Raw genomic sequence first — 17,885 nt, 5'->3', positions numbered from 1 at the left:
GACAGCACTGTTGGTCTAAGTTACATATGCTCAGTTGAATGTAAAGTGCAATAAATGAGTTAAAAAGTGTTAACCTCTCCAGCTCTTATGTCCTACTTAATTCTTTTCTTTCATTATCATAGCAATAGCAATAGCAGCAGTGGGTATGAAGGGACAACTGTGGACTTACTAGGCACTTTACTATGCAGTGCTTCTAACAACTGTGTATCTGTGAATCTCCATTTACAGATGACAAACTCAAGTCTCAGAGACTAGACAACTTGACCAATATTACTTGGCTAATATTTATGTTTAAATTAAGTGATTTGCTTAGAAAATTAAGATACATTCCAAATTTAGTATTTGAAAGGTTTGAAAAGTTTTACATGTCTGTGCTCTCCCTGCATCATAATAATCTTCAAGTAATGTAATATTTTCCTGAAAGATATTGGGATATTTCTTATTTTAAATTCATTTTCCCCATTTAAAAATGTTGTGATTAAACACACCTACCATAAACCCCACCATTTTAGCCACTTTTAATGACACAATTCACCAATGTCAGGTATGTTCACCCTGCAACTCGTGTCATTGTAATTGTACTTCACTGTAGCTCTGTGCCTAGTGGAGCCCCAGGCTTTTCAGCCAGATAAAAGACAGTTCTGCATCTCATTTTGTTTTCCATATAACCAGCAAAAGGTTTGGATCAGGAGTGACTGCTAAGTGGTAAATTAGAAAATCAGGAAATTACACCGTGACATAAAATTTTCAAGAAATAAAGCATCCAAAGAACATATCACAGAAGAGTAGATAAGAGGGAGTAATTTCTTTCAAGAGTGGTCTCTCTCTCTCCTTTTTTTTTTTGAGGTACTGGGCTTAGAACTCAGGGCTTCACTCTTGCTAGCAGGTGCTCTACTGCTTGAGCTATGCCTCTATTCTTTTTCACACTCATTATTTTAGAGATAGGATCTTGCTTTTTACTCAGACTGGCCTGGACCTCAGTTCTCCTATTTTATGGTTTTCTCTATCACTGGAATGATAAGCATGTACCTCTATTCTCAGCTCTTTTCCATTGAGTTGGAGTCTCATAAACTTTCTTGCCCAAGCTGGCCTGGGATGGCAATCCTCCTGTACTCAGCCTCCTGCTTAGCTTGGGGTGACAGGTGCATGTTACTTCATCCAGCTATTGATTGATATGGGGTCTGGCAAATTTTTTGCCTTGGCTGGCCTCAAGCATAGATCCTCCCAAACTCAGCCTCCTAAGTAGCTAGGATTACAGGCGTGAGCCACTGACACCCAGTTTCCAAGAGTGGTTCCTATGGGACTCCTGCTTGAACCATTTTAGTTGTTATGGTGCTTAGATTTTTAGAGTAGGGATATAAATCAGTGATAGAACACTTGCCTAGCATGAGTGAGACCCTGGGTTCAATCCCAGGGGATTTTTGTTTTAAAAAACAAATTCTTTTGAGACAGTATCCTGTTATGTAGCTCATGGGCCTCCTGTTTCATCCTCCTGAGTGCTGAAATTTCAGATGTGCGCCATGACAGCTCAAAATAGATTTTTAAAGTACTAAGATATATGAGTCAATTATATGCAAGCTTATATAGTTTTGTTTCCTTTTGATTATATTTTGATCATTTAGCAAGTTTCCTGTCCACTTACCTTCCATCGCACTTTTAATCGCCTTATGTGCAATACCGTGCTGCTCAAGGACTGTTTAGTTCTGTGCTGATGTGTGAAGAAATCTATTCTTAGTAGCTAATAGTGTTTAAGAAGCAATAAGGCATTAGGAATCAGGAAACATAACAGTTTACTCTATCTTGAGTGGGCTGAATGTATTTTGTGGGCACATACTTTGAACATGGTGGTGTTATGGTAATTGCTATGTTATAAAACAGTTAAAAAGGGATTAGAGTTTAGATAAGATAGCTTGCTCATTGTTCTTCATTTATACTTTACATTCACTATAAATATATTTATTTGTCTTTCTTGAAAGTAAATGCTTAGCTTACTGGTCAAATCTAAAGAAGCTCTTTTGAAATAGTTATATCCCACTATCTTAAACCAGAACTAGTCTACTGATTTTCAAATTCAACTAATGGACCCTGTCATTAAAAAAAAAATTTATTTATTACTATCTTAAAATGGCAAAGGGGGAGAAAAAGGTGTTTTAAGATTTGTCTTACAAAGGAGAGTACATATTGTCATATGTATTTTGTGGTTTTCTTGTTTTGTTTGGATGGTAGAATACTCAGGAAGTTAGTCTTGTGTAGTCAGTGACCTTTTTATGAGTTTTTAAATGTTATCACTAGCTAAAATTATGTCACTGTTGTACCTGTAGTGGACTTTTTTTTCATTGTTTATGCAGCATTTCCCTACTTGTTTTTTATACTGGTTTTGTGACTGGTAGAAATTAAGGACAAATTTGACTCAAGATAACACTGTCAAATGTAGCATTTTACAATTGGGGAAGGGATATAATTCACATATCCAGCTTTCTCATCCCACATTTGAGGAAATTGACTCAGAGAAATGAAGACACTTGTGAAACTTTATGTAGCCAGGCCTGGACCAAGTTGGGGCTCACAGCTTGTCTGTTGAATTCTAATTCACAGTCATCCTACCACTAACAGTTTGAATATCTGTCTTCTCTGACTCTCATACTTACCATTTCCCCTTTTAAAAATCTTTGAATTCCTATTTTTGATTGGTACTGCTTTTAATGGAGATTTCAACTCATGCCAACTGTGCACCAAAGTTTCTGTGTCACTTTTTCCCCCTTGAGACGTATACGTGTGTGTGTGTAGAAGAAACTTGCCTTTGATTCTTCGTACCCAGTCTTTTCTTTTGCCTACCTCCAAGTCAAAATAGTTAACCTTCTCCCTTTTAAATTTAATGGTTTCTTTCTGTTTTCCACATTTTAGCTACTTCGGTGAGATATTATTTTTTAAAAAATTTAGCCATTAATTAATTATAGTTTAAATAATCCTTAGTTTAAATAATGAAGTTCACATTTTGCTCTTCAAGGAATTAATATTTGACTACTAACTGTTTTCATGGTTTTCTCTTATTGACTATTACTTAGTTTGGACAATCCTTTATTAAATATTGCATAGCTAACTATTGATATTGTCCAGAAATTAGTGTACATAGATCCTTCAAAATTATCTTTGAAGCATACGTCCTAATTTAAGTAAAGAAAAACTTGTAGAACGAAACTTTCAACCTAATTCTGTACCATATCCTTGAGTTCATTGGTTGGTAGGTTTTTTCTTTCCATTTATGGAACACTTTCTGTTTCAACTCTTATTTCAGAGTTGATTGACACTGTTTTGCCATTCCTGCCCAGGAACCACTTCTTCCTTGGTTTAGGACTCTGCACTGCATTCCCAGAGCAGGTGTTCTGCTGCAGTGAGCTGCTAGACCCCGGAACACAGACCCTGATGACTTACAAGTAAAACTACATGAATGAACCATGTTTCCTCATGAGTCTAGTAGGTGCTTATCTCAAAATACTCAGTTGATAATGAGTGCCAAAATTATCAAAAGTAAAGGAATTTGTAGACAAGTTTTTATCTGAAATAAGCTGGAACCTATCTCTTAGCTATCCTGCTGTGTGGTCTCTGAATTCTTGCCCTGTTACTTAATGTTTTTAAGTTGGGTGTTAGTTGCAGAATACATGTAAAAAGCAAACAAATCCAAAAGATGTTCTTTATTTTGATTGTGGTTAAAGCAGTGTTATACCTTGACTTTTGGTTTTTTTCATTGAGGCAGTACTGCAAAGCATATAGACGTTAAATGCCAGAGCAATCCTCTGGGTGTGCCTCACATTGGCATTATTTTTAAAATGCCAGTTTTTAAACAGTGACCATTTTTGTTGCTAGTTCCTTTTGTGTCTTCTTTATTTTACATTCCCTGCTTTATGTTTTTCCAGTGAGTTTGCCAGAGTTGCTTGCTTGTATTTGTATTTGAGTCTTTGGAGTAACCGTAGTTAGAACCCTGCACACCTAATTGATATCTGTTGCTGACAGAGCCCACATTTCAATGGACCCACCTCCCCACCACAGGTGACACCCCTGCACTCTGCTGGATTTTATGTGAAGTCTGGTCTCTTTGATCTCTGGGAATGGACACAAATACTTGTATAATACATTTTATGGGCACTTCAGAAACTTTGAATCCCATCCATTTGGGCATAATGATTGTCACATGTCTGCATCTATTCATATAAAGGTGTTCTTATGCTTATTAGATGAGGGGATTCTTGCAAAGTAAACATAAATTAAAATTTGGCAAAGAAGGACATGACTTACCTGTACGTGCAGACATGCTGCACATTCTGTGCTCAACTTTTCTTCTTCTAGGTACTGAAATACATGCCTCTCATATTTAAAGGACTCAGTTTTAGACTGAGAAAGGTGATAAATTTATTTTCTAACAGGTTTGCATTCTTTCAGCCTTTATTCATTTAGCAAAAAATTTACTTACAGGTAGAGAAACAACTTTGCTGAGTGACTAAACTCTGGAATTTAACTGGTCAATTTAAGTTCTAGCTCTGCTATTTATCAGCTGTGTGCTTTGGTTAAGTCATTTAATTTTTCTCTTCATTTTCTCATCTGGAAAGTCATGGTTGGTGTGAAGATTATATAGGTTCAAGTAAGTCAGACTCTTACAACACCTGCATGCAAAAACTCAAGAAGGTTGACAGTTGTTCATATATGATAGGAAATGGCCTTTGCTTTTGGTGTACTTATAGTTTGAGGAGAGAGAAACTGGATAGGCTGTCATTAAATATTTTGAAATTTTGGTACCTACTATTTGGCAGGCATTGTAGTAGGCCCTGGAAGAAATAAAGCAGTAAACAAGCAAATATACTCTTGTTCTCACAAAGCTTTTTTTTTTTTTTTTTTTTTTGTGGTACTAAGGTTTGAACGCAGGGTCTATACCTTGAGCCACTCTACCAACCCTTTTTTGTGATGGGGTTTTTTGAAATAGGTTGCAAACTATTTGCCCCACTGTCTTCAAACCATAATCCTCCTAATCTGTGCCTTCTGAGTAGCTAAGATTACAGGCATGCATCACCAGCACCCAGCAGCATAGTCTTCGAGAGCACACAAGGGAGGTATGAGGATAGGTAAGACACCCAAAAAGCTAGATAGCACTTATTGCCCTCAATGCAGAGAAACTAATGCAGATACTTTAGAATGACAGAGGCCAATAGGAGAAGGGGACCAGGAACTAGGGAAAAGATTAGTTCAAGAAGAATTAATTTAGAAGGTAACACACATGTACAGGAAAACAATGCGAGTCAACTCCCTGTATAGCTTTCCTTATCTCATCTAGTAAAAACCCTTGGTCCTTCCTATTGTTGCTTATACTCTCTCTTCAACAAAATTAGAGATAAGGGCAAAGTAGTTTCTGCCTGGTAGTGGGGGAGAGGGAGGGAGCGGGGTAGGTAAGGGAGGGGGCGGGGGGAAGAGGGGAGAAATGACCCAAACATTGTATGCACATATGAATAAAAGAAAATGCAAGGTTATATCTAATAGGAAAACCTAGGTAGTTCTGAAAGGTCAGGGCAGGTAAGGAAAATATATTGTGACAAATGCTTTAATGGACATTATAGCATCACAAATGCTTTAACGGCCTCTGGGGAGTTGGGGAAGTTTTCTCATTGGAGGGAACTTTTTTTTTTGGTAGACTGGGGTTTTGAAATCCAGGCTTCACCCTTGCAAAGCAGGCACTCTACTGCTTGAGCCACATCGCTAGTCCAGTTTGTTCTGGTTATTTTGAAGATAGGGTCTTGTAAACTATTTTCCCAAGCTGGCCTCGAATCTCCATCCTCCTGATTTCAGCCTCCCAAGTAGCTAGGATTTACAGGTGTAAGCCACCAGTGCTTGGCGTGGATGAAATTCTTAAGCTGACTCTGGTGGCAAAGATGTAGACAAATGGCAGCAGGTCAGGAAGAGCATTACTGGCAGAGGGGATAGCTTGCGCAATGTCAAGCCAAAGCATGAGACAGTCCCTGAGTTGCAGTAGTTCTGTATCACTGGGACAGAACTGCAGTTCTAAAGGTTTTTCTCTACATAAAGGATAAAGGAGTTAGGTCTTAATCCTGGAGGCAGTGGATGTCATTTAAGTATTTTAAGCAGAGGAGGAGTTATGATCACATTTTTATTTTTAAAGATATTTCAGTTATCTGTGTAGAAAGTAAGACTGATAGAGATGAAATTTAGAGACAGTAAACCTATCAGCAAACTATAATAGTTGTTCAGGAAAGAAATAATGAGAAGCTGAGCCAAGATAGTGGTGGTGGAAATGGAGAGGAAGGATCTGATAGAAGAGGTGGGAGACCAGATTGACATGCCTAGCACACCCCTCAATGCAAGGGTGAGAGAGGAGAAGCGTCTGCATGGGGTGTGTGTGCTGATGCCACTCGGGTTATAGGGAGAGAGGAGTCTGGTTGTCAACTTGGATTTCCCTGGGCATTGGAATATCCTGTTTGTAGTAAATATCAAACATTAGCATCCTTTCAAAAGACTTAAACATTCCCTGTAACCATTTTTCTTCAGGCATGGGGCTTCATTCACCTGTGACAGAGAGCATTGAGGTGGCTCAGCAGGATTTCCTAGATAAGTGATGAGGTATAGAATTCCAGTCCCCTCTCCTGTCTTCTGCTTTAGTACACTGATGAAAGTTTGCTGATCTTGATTGAGTAATTGATTGATTATAGGAATTTGATATTTTTATGAGCTATAAGGAACAACTTTCATAAATGGTTGAGTTGGGCACCATAGGGACACTATTACAGTATGTATAATAACATAAAGCTTTTGACTAGAGAGGAAAAGAATTTCCTCAGAAGAGAATGTCTTACAGATAGTTCTTATTTTCTACAATTGGTTTTTAGTGCCCTCTGTTGGCTATTTAGTCTAAAGCAGTGTCTTCATTCTGGAACACAGTGTGCCTTGCAATGTTCTTCACCAAAAGGAGAAAAATGAGAGATTTAAAAATTATGATAACAGGTTATAAAATCTGATGGGGACATTTGTAGGTCCTCAGGGTCGAGTAGGGGGTTTTGATAATATCTTTTTAATATTTTGGTTGATATAACACGCCTATGACATGGTGGACTACATTTCCAGAAACTAGACATTTCTGATGAGAAGCAGCCTGAAGATCGGTGTTTGAGCATTTTTCATTCAGAAAAGCCTCAAGAATAGCAGCTGCCCCAGTAGGCAGCAGCAGCTGCTGTTTGAAGGGTGGCTGCTACATGGGATGTCCATGAAAGGAAATGACTGTTGCTCATTAAAGGACTTCATTCAGCCATGTGGGAAATCACACAGTCAGGAAAGTCATCCTAGCAAAGGCAGTAACAATTATACATAATGGGACATCTTCAGAGGTGGCTGGTTTGTCTTTCTTTCTTTTTTTTTTTGTCTTTTCCTCCAACCAACAGAGAAGCTATCTTCGGGTTTTCTTCTCCAGGAAAAGAGGTAGTAGATTACAGTAACTACAGGTCTAGACCTGAATAAGTTTTAGTAATCAAGTACACCTGGCAGTAATTAGCGAGCTAAAAAATACCATGCTTTGTGTACATAAGTGCTACCATGACTTTTGTACAATAAATGAAATCTATTAATCTCCCCAGAGTAGAATTCTATTTCCATTATTTTTGGTGAATCTTCCTAGTTACAGAACTGTATTCTTCCTAATAAGCATTTCAGTCAGCTGCATTCTTAAAAACTTACTCATTTACATACTGGGTTTAAAAAAAATCATATGTTTTGATTCAGTGTTTTATGAAACTAGTGGTTGTTCACAGCTAACTTAGTGAAATCATTTATTTGCTTTTGGTATATTTTTATTGTTACAATTTTCTCTAAGAAAGTTTAGCAGTTATTGATCCAAAGTAATACTAGCTGCTTTCTGTGTGTTTCCTGAGAGGAATAAGCTATTATGTACTTTCCCTTCCTCCTCAATAAAAAAGCCTTTCATCAAAAACTGACATCCTAAATGAAGGACATAATTGTACAGCTTATTTATTAGTGTGTCAAACTTAAAATGTAATGGTTTCATATTTCAGAATGAAAAGTGTGCTGTGATTCATGGTTGCTAGTGACAAAATAGACAGCTCTTTTATATTACCGTGCTGATCGCCTCCTGATATACCACTGCACTTTTTGCTTCCCTTCTCTTCTCTCCTTATGCAATAGCTCCCTCTACTTGAAAACATTGTTGTAATTATATTTTAACGCTGCATACTTTATTAGTGAATTCCCTTCACTGTTTTTTACTTTTTATTTTCTTCATAAATATGTGGTGTTAAATATTAGAGCTTGTAACAAAATTACCAGGGATCTCTTGACTAAGGGAGCAGAAAGGCAAGGTTAGTTGAGGAAAATAAGATAAATTGTTTTTGAAGGCATTTTTCAAGGAATTGGCTGTGTAGCTTTTGTCTTAAATATGGTATATTTGCTTCAAATTCTGCGTACTACTTTGAAGATGAGCCATGACGTCTGAAACATAGAAAACTGGGTCAAAAAACTTCAAAAGATCCATCAACCACTTCAAACAGAGCCTGGAACTTGGCAAATCCTCACCTTGTGAACTGCAAAATCTCATAGTTCTAACACAGAGCCTGGCAGATTCTGTCTGGGCTATCAGGAAGGTTTTAGTGGAAGCCAGCAGCAGTGGAATTTCATGCTGTTGTCTCTTGCTTTTGTTGAATGGTTACTGCATAACGAAAGGATGGGAACCACACAGGCAAACCAAAGCACGTGATGCTGTGCTTGGGTTGAGCATCTCTCCTCTCCCCTTGTTTGATCTTAGCAGTAAGTGTCACATACCTCAACCATTAGGAGAAGTTGAATCTCAGCCTAAGAGTTCCATGTGAATATGTCTGTCTTCTTCATTCACAGCTCTTTGTCCCCAGTTTCTCCTGACCAATATTATTGTGCGGAGCTTGGCCATCAAGAGTAAGGACTTAGTGAGCCAGACTGCCTGGATGAATCCTGGCTCTGCTACTTACCAGCTGGCTGACTTCAGCTAGCTTCCTTAACTTCCTCATCTATAAAATTAATACATTAAATCTACTTATATCCTACAACTGTTGTAAGGATTAGGTGAATTAGATGATTGTCAAGCCTGACATGTATTAAGCACTATTTACCAGTTTGCTTAATAAAATAAAAAATTAGAGTGGAGTTAAGAATTGTTTTTTATTAACCAAATGTATTGACATGTCAATAAGAAACACAGAGCTCTCCCACTTGAGAGAGATTTACACATTGGTTTTGTTCATGAGTTTCCTTTCTATTGGAATAGTTCTGACCTAGGGCACCTAGCTATGTCTAAATTTTGATTATGTTATCTTCAAACGTGTGTGTGTGTGTGTGTGTGTGTGTGTGACTGGCAATTGAATACAAGGCCTTACTTACACTTGTACTCAGGTGCTCTACCACTGAACTAAATCTCCAGCCCTAACTACACTTTCCTAATGCAGTAAAATATTCTGTTTTTTATGTCTTTCCTGAACTTAAGTGGTTTTATGAGAGGATTCTGTACTGGCACATGCTTTAAAGTGTGGTATCATTTTCCATAATGTGCTCCTCTTAGAGCCTACTTAGGCTAGAGTCTTTGTAGACGGACTTGTCTTTGGTCCACAATATGACAGTGCTTGAGAATGTCAGAGAATCTTGCCTTTGGTCCAACAAGATGCCAGTCACCAAAAGTTTAAAAGACAAGTTTATATATGTTGAACATTCAGACATGTAATTGAAACTGTTAAGGCTATACCTTCACCTTGATACAAGCTATCAGAGTGATATTTTTGTTTACTTTGACCTCATTAGAAGAATAATGCCAGAAAGCTGAGCATATGAAGTAAAATAGTAAGATCAGATTCATGAAGGTAAGCACAAATTTTCTAAAGCCTACATATTTGTTTTCAGGGTACTGACTCATTGTTCTCTTTGCATTATTCATAGGATCCTTTAGATCCCACAAGATCAGTGATTGTGATCCGCTCCCTGGTAGCAGATGGTGTTGCAGAAAGAAGTGGAGAACTTCTACCTGGAGACCGCCTGATATCGGTCAATGAATGCTGTTTGGACAATACCTCACTTGCTGAAGCTGTGGAAATACTGAAGTCTGTGCCCCCGGGCGTTGTGCACCTTGGCATCTGTAAGCCTTTGGTGGTAAGTATTGAATTTTGTCAATATAGGACGTGATAAGAGTGTGATAGTTAAGAACATGGATTTTAAAGACAAATGCACTTGGCCTTGAATTCCCTGTTCCACTGTTTACTATGTGCTTGCCCTTGGGCAAGTTTCTTAATATCCTTGACTTACAACATGAACAAGTAATATCTATCTTATAGGGCTTGGGGGAATTAAGATTATATTTGATGGACGTGTAACTTATTATAGTTATATTACTGCTAGCCTCTAACTTCCTAGTTCTGCTACCATCACTCTATAAGTAGTTTTACATTTTAACTTTCATTTGAGAATGATGAGATGGCAAAGTACATTGAAATCCAGTTAACCATATCATTTGAACCATATGGCAATGAGATTTTAATGCTTTACTTACTCATCAGAATGTCTGGTAAGCCCTAGCATCTAGAACTCCTATACGGTTGAACCATCTTGAAGACGTCTTACTATTGAATGTACTGTGTCAGGTTACTATTCATGACCAAAGGGTACTTTACAGTTATGGTGCTGTTAAGTTCTCCAGTACAGAAACAAAAGCAACAAACCCTTGATAATATTTCAGCCTTTAAAATATATATACATATATATGTCAGTCAGCATTTTAATCCCATTACAAGCATTAACTAACATAATCCTCAAAGCAACTTTAAGGGCAGTCCTCTGTTATTCTCAGTACAAATGAGTCAGTGGAGGCACAGAGGGCTGAGTAACTTTTCCAGGACTGTATAACTAGCAAGGGGTAGAACTGAAATATGATCTCAACTGGGCATCTTCAAACCCTGTGTTCTTAGCCACAGTACTGTGTAGCTATGTGTTCCTGTTTTATTATGTTGTGTCTTGTTTTGTTTGTATGCAGTCAGTGTGTCTACAACAGAGAGTTTGATCATGATAGGTTGTTCAGGAAACCTGGATTCTTTTTCTAGCTTAGCCCAGTAGGTTTCAAACTTGAAGATACGCAGTCTATGCAAGAAACCCTGGGAGATGGTTAAAATGAAGTTTCCCAGACTTTGCCCTCAGAGATTCTGATTTAGGAATTCTAATGTACTGTTGAGGAATCTCCCTCTTCAGTGGGTCACCTATGTTGTTTTGATGCAGAGATTTTCACTTTAAGAAGCATTGTGCAAGTAGTTTGATCAATCACTATACTACTTCTACAAACTTATTTCTTTACTGAGAAGAATGGTTAAAACTAGAGAACTAAGGTTTTTCTTAGTTTTAAAATCTTTTGGGGATGGCTAGAGGTGTGACTTAAGCAGTAGAGTGCCTGCCTAGCATGTGTGAAGTCCTGAGTTCAAACTCCAGTACTACAAAAAAAAAAAAAGAAAATTATTTCAAGGGAAAAGAGGAATGGGAATATAAGATACACTGTACCTTGTATAGAATTATTACAATGAAATCCCCTTGTATTATTAATATATGATAAATCAAAAATAAAAACCTTTCATTGTATGAAATATATTAACTTGTTGCATGAGTAACGTCCTATAAGTGCTCAAATAGCTAGCTAGATGAGAAGATACTATAGATAGATATGATCATATACAGATATAGGTAAGTGTACATGGGGTTTTTGCATTGGAAAAATCTCAATATGGCTTCTTGTGTTAACTTTTAAAAATATTTCAGTGCCAGGGATAGAATCCAGGCCCTTAAATATGGGAAGTACATGTTCTGCTGTTGATCTGCACTCCTGGTCTCAGTATCATATTTTTTATTCTTCATCTACTACAGATAAAAATGCCTGTATATGATACCTATCAGCACTTGAAATTGTTCCACATAGCTAACCAAGTTCTTGACTTTCTGTGTATTTGGTGTATTGTCATAGCCAATAAATGGTACAATGAAGTACTCAGTTTGATTTTTGGCTAAATTAAGGAGATAAAAAAAAAACTACTAATATTTTAATGGGACCTCATTTGCTTAGCATTTTAGGTTGTAGCACATACTTTGTCTAGATTTTTCCTGATGAATATTTGTTAGATTGTGGTGATTACATGGGAAAATTCCAAACTATTTAAGTCTGATAGGACATAATCAAGGAAGACTAAGACAGGGTAACAAAATGGGACTTAGTATCAATGGGGCATGGATTCCTTAGTGGTGTTTGTCATGGAGGGAGAGCTGCAAACCCTCAGACCCTGGGGCATTGCTCTGAGATTGTTCTGGAACATCATAATCTTGGGGAAGAGCTTGCCCAGCCTCTTTCCCTTCATGAGTCCAAGGCTGCCAGGATACTTAAGAGTGAGAGACTAGTGAGGACATTGAGAGGAAGGTCAATTGCAAGACTTTTTGTTTTTTAACCATTAAGTAATTCCTTCTTTAATATCTGGGTTCTTGTATAAAACTGCTCATGAGCTGTAAATAGTGATTCAAGGAACTAGGCACCAAATCTTTGCTGAATTCTCAGTCTTGGTCTCTGCCCCTTTCTTATGGTACAACTGGTGACTGCATATCTTGTCAACTGATGTTTCCTGGGCATTTATTCAATCCACGGCAGAAGGAGGGATAGAGAATATGTATAAAAAGATCCGAAGTCTGATTAGGACAGAAAGATTGTGAATACGTGAACAATTATGAGAACAAAATTATTTTTTTAAGGTGTACAATATATATCTATATAATTTCAATGATACATTTTCATCTTACCCATGAATGTGATTTTTATCTTCTCTTTTCTATAAACTTACCTCAAATATATCAGATCAAAAAAAAGTGAATGAACTGACCTTTTTTGCAGTGAGTTTTCAGCACTTGGGGGTAGAATTGGCAGTAGAACTCTTGAGCAGGACATCTATGGGTTTTGCTTAGTTTTGTGTGTCCTTGGGCCAGTTTATTGAGCCTCACCAAAACCCACCTTGCTGCTTTGTAAAGTGAGGATCCCACGTACAGCCACTGAGAACACGGGGTTCAGGGCAGACAGCCGGAGTTCAGATTCTGAATGTGGAACTGACTTGTTAGGAACACGGGGCAAAGTACTGTGTGCCTTTTACTGATGTACAATATTGTTAATGAGAACACCTACTTAAAGTATATATTAATACATTAATTATACATTAACTGTATTTAAACCTGTACCTGTGGATAGCTATATAACTATATATAAAAGGTCTAATTCTGGGTAGGTCATTTTTTTCCTTAAGGAATATTTAAAATTTGAGAAGCTCTAATCTAAATATGGCTTTCTTTTTAATTATGGGAGAAAGTTTCTTGTAATAAAACAATTTGCATAAATTTTGTTGTATACTTGTACAAGATGAAAATTAATCAGAAGAGGGTTTGAAACTAAAGGATTTTCTTGATCATAAAAGTGGTTTATATTTTCAGGAAGATGAGAAAGAAGAAAGTTGCTATGTTTTACATTTAAACAATAATGAAGATGAGACTGAACTTTCAGAAACAATTCATGATATAAATTCATCTTTAATACTTGAAGCACCCCAGGTATTTAGTAAATTTATTTCCCATTGGAATTATTTGCTGTGAGCTAGTTTCTATAAGAATACAAAAGCCTGTCTCCTCTCCCTTGGCTAAATAGATACAAATTGAATAATTCTTTTTCTTTCTCTCTCTCTCTCTCTCTCTCTCTCATACTCAGGCTGGGCTTGAATTCATGATCCTCAGCTTCTTGAGTGGCGGGATGTGGCTTTTCTTCTCTCTTTTATTAGTACTTGTAAAACTGTAATCTTTTCCTTCTGTTACATTGTTTTGTTAAATGACACAAGCAAGATGTAAGGCATTTAAGAAGAATAAACAATACCTTAGTTTGTATCACTAACATAGTCCCAAAACTGGAGGAAAGGGGATAGAATATATTATTGAAAGTTGACATGCATTTAAAATGCTGTAGAAAATGGAACTAAACAAAAAATGTTCATATTGAATGCTTTCTAAAGAAGAGTTATCTAGTTGAGTCGTACTTTATGCTATAATTGTAAGAAGTATAAATTAGAGCTTTTTGGTTTTTATTCTAAAGTATGCTTTTGTTCTTTGTGATTCGAATATGATTTTTGCTTGATAACAACTATCTAGTGACATAATTGGCTCTTGGCATCTATGTTGACACTGACAGGCATTCCTATAATGTTGGTCACACTTCTAAAATTGTAGACATTGTTATTAAAATCTCATAACCACGTGATATGTCATAATCTCTGGCTACAGTTGTTTTTTGGAAATAACCAGTACACAGTATTTGGTATACTATATTAATTTAAAAACTTCATGAAATGTTTAGCTGTGAAGAGAAGGCAATGGGAAAGAGTAGGTTTTCCCAGGAATTTACACTTGATAGTACTTAATAGATAGGGCTTAAAATAGGAATTATCATTGGTCTCTTAGCTGGAATTGGGCCTTATTGTACCCAGCACTGACAGGTTCCCCAGAGTTAGGTCAGAGGCTCAGCAAATCCACATATTCATCAGGCATTAGCCAGGGACTCAAAATTTCTGCCTGTGGATGACTGTTTAGGTTCAGTAGTATGCACTAGCTGTTCTGATTAGTGAACTGTGGGAAAAAAGTATACTGAATGCATTCTATTTATCATATACTTTCAACATATTTCTATTAAATGGTATATTATAAAAGAATTGTATTCAAAGGAGTTGAAACATACTGCCCACATTTTAGTTACAGAGGATAGTTTTTGAGGGCTGGGTATATAGCTCAGAGGTAGAGGACTTGCCTATCATGAGCAAGGCCCTGTATTAATTGCCAGCACTGCAAAAAAGAAAAAGAGAATATGTTTTGAACTTTCAAATAGCCATAATTTCTTTGTGTTACTTGGCAGTCTTGCCCTTGTAAATATTCCTATGAAGTGAGTCTGTATTGACATACTACTTTTTTAAAATTAAGTACATGGGTTAAATATTTAGTGTAACAGCTTAACAAAATTTCTATTTCTGATGGAGAATTTTCAGGTGGTTAATGTATAATGAATCTTTTAGAATAGTCATTCACCTTGCCATGGACAGGTTTCTGCCTCTTATTTTACTGTTTGTCCTTTCCCCTGAGTTGCGGGCAGTGTGGAGGTAAGCTTCTATTTCTGCTGTGTAGTGGGGAAATATAGCGGCTGACCCTGCTAGCCATGTGTGAGTACAGGCAGCATACTCAATTATGTCAGCATTTTGATTTTCTGGTTGAGGTGAATAGTACAGCTTTAAGTCAAGTGTAGTTTAACATTTTTTGCAACTTTTATTTGCAGGGTTTTAGAGATGAACCATATTTTAAAGAAGAACTTGTGGATGAACCATTTCTAGATTTGGGACAGTCTTTGCAGTCCTCACAGAAAGAAATAGACAATGGCAAGGAGTCCTGGGAAATGCAGGAGTTTCTGAGTCCTGGACTGGAGGAAATGGGCGAAGAAAGAGAGATGCTTGTTGATGAGGACTATGAACTGTATCAAGACCACTTTCGGCCCATGGAATTATATCTCTCAGCACACATGCCAGAGGCCACTCCTGTGCCCGCCAACCAGGAACACCAGTTTGGCACACAGTGGTTACATGATGACCTCTCAGGTGGTGAAATTCCCGAGTCTCCAGATACAAGGTCTGTGAGGGGTGTATCTTCCCAGCAGACACAGCAGTATGGCTATAGCGCTGGAGACATGGTAAGAGCTTGTGCCATGGTTTCTCATTCTCTCATCTGCACCCCTGCCTCTTCCCATCTCTCCCTCATGTGACTTTCCAGAAATAAAACAAAGCAAAGCAAAAAATTTAATAGGTCTTTTCACAATGAGTGGTGGTTTACAAGATCTCCTGTAGACTGTATAAGGTCATTTATTTTGGGTCACCTATCTTTTCACAGGAATCAATAAGCTGGAGCTGTCTTGCTGCTGTAGTGGGTTTTCACTGTGCCTTTTTTTTGTTTTTGTTTTTGAAGGCAGAATCGTCCTGTGTAACTTAGGAGGCAAGCCTTGAACTTGCATTCTCCTGCCTCAGTTCTCGAGTGCTGGAATTACAGGTGTGCACTACCATGCCCAGCTTCACTAAGCCTTACTACTCACTTCAAGGAAGAGCTCTTTGAACATTTGTGATTGTCTTTTTCTTTTTTTGTTTTTCCTGCAGTACTGGGGTTTGAACTCAGGGCCTACAGCTTGAACCACTCCATCAGCCTTTTTTTTTGTGTGATGGGTTTTTTTGAGATAGGGTCTCATAAAATATTTGCCTAGACTGGCTCGGAACCTTGATCCTCCTTATCGCTGTCTCCTGAGTACCTAGGGTTACAGACATGAGCCACCAGCACCTGAAGATTTCCTTTTAAATTACCTAGGGGAACATAGTTGTATATTTTTCATGTAGCATGTTGATTAGGGAAAATAAAGGCAAAATTGATTTTTTAAAAATACTGTTAGTTATTTATATCTTGGCCGTACATAGTGTTCCCTCCACTATATATGACACAGAGAAGCGATGAAGACTAGAAAACCATCTCTCCATTTGAGACACTGTTTATTTGCAACTTGGAAGGTTTGCCCTTGATATTAAATCACCAGTAAACTTTGTTTTTTTCTAAACTTGTAGTCAACCAGTCACCAGTAGGAGTCTTTCATTAAAGGCTTTGTGTTTTTCTTTTTGCACTACTGGGGTTTGAACTCAGGTACTCTACCACTTGAGCCACTCCCCCAGCCCTTTCTGCTCTTAGTTATTATTTGAATAGGATTTCACTTTATGCCCAGCCCAGCCTGGGTGGTGATCTTTCTGTTTACACTTCCTGTTTAGCTAGGATGACAGGCATGTACCACCACAGCCAGCTTTTACTGGTTGATGGGGTCGTGAGAACTTTGCCTTTGCTGGCCCTAAGCTCCAATCCTCCCAATCTCTGCCTCCTGAATAGCTAGGATTATAGACATGAGCCACCACACCTGACCTCGTTAGGGACATTTTTTACTGTTTTATTTTTATTCACTTGTTTCTTCCCTGAATTAATTTTCAGACAAATGAAAAGATAGTCACTGTTCAGAGATGTTTTGAAAAAGTCAATTTAGTAGGATATCCGGAGGCAAGATTTTGCTCCGTGCCAGCCTGGCACCTCTTCTGTCATGGCAGGCAGTGCAGACCTTCCTTTGCCCTCCCACAGGGCCAGTAAACAGTGTTCTTCCCCTGCCTCCCCCAGACATTTCCTCTGTTCTTCCCTTCTGCAAGTCTTGTGGGTCCCTGTGTTGGGCAAGGTGCTATGTTAGCTGTGTTTTTGGGACCCTGGAGGACTCTCCATGGTAGAGGGCTCTGGGCAGCCTAGCAGGAATCAGATTTGTTTGGAATTTGTGAATGCTCCTGGATGGAAGAGGTGACAGAATCATCTAGAATGTTCCGGTTACATTGGTACTTTCTATGTCTGCCAGTCCCTTTCCTACAAGTGTACAGCCCCAAACTATATCGACTTTCATGAGCAAATTGGAATTAGAGATTATTGAAGATGCATAAATACCCACTTGTGATGGCAGATTTTCCTACAAAATTTTTTTTCTATTCAAGTAAGAGGCAACCTGAAATACTGATCTTTTTAAATATACAAACATTTAAGGATGTAGATGAAATATTCAGATGTATACTGGTAATATATACTTAATTTGCTTAGTTAAAATTTGTATTTTAAAACCTTTAAAATGAATTCTGAGTAAGGTTAGCCTGGCCCAAAATACCAAAAATTGTATGTTCTCTCTCATATGTGGACATTAGATCAAGGGA

At 37.7% G+C, this 17,885-nt stretch overlaps 1 protein-coding gene across 18 annotated transcripts in view; it reads left to right on the top strand.

Moving 5' to 3' along the window:
• Patj (PATJ crumbs cell polarity complex component) overlaps positions 1-17,885 on the top strand; it is a 353,456-nt gene that overhangs the window by 84,657 nt on the left and 250,914 nt on the right. For 17 of the 18 annotated variants that reach the window (XR_012449877.1, XR_012449876.1, XM_074079945.1 and 14 more), the window contains exons 18-20: positions 9,967-10,176; positions 13,525-13,641; positions 15,401-15,808. Coding sequence is in view for 15 of the 18 variants with exons in the window: in XM_074079945.1 (XP_073936046.1) it covers positions 9,967-10,176; positions 13,525-13,641; positions 15,401-15,808 (735 nt within the window). In the remaining 3 variants the exon portion in view is untranslated. Of the gene's footprint in view, positions 1-9,966; positions 10,177-13,524; positions 13,642-15,400; positions 15,809-16,080; positions 16,162-17,885 lie in introns of those variants that run through there. The other variant, XM_074079941.1, reaches the window with a different exon arrangement.

The sequence above is a fragment of the Castor canadensis genome, chromosome 7, assembly GCF_047511655.1.
Source record: "Castor canadensis chromosome 7, mCasCan1.hap1v2, whole genome shotgun sequence".
Lineage (NCBI taxonomy): Eukaryota > Metazoa > Chordata > Mammalia > Rodentia > Castoridae > Castor > Castor canadensis.
Note: the sequence above shows the minus strand (reverse complement) of the source record. Positions and strands in the feature narration are given on the sequence as shown.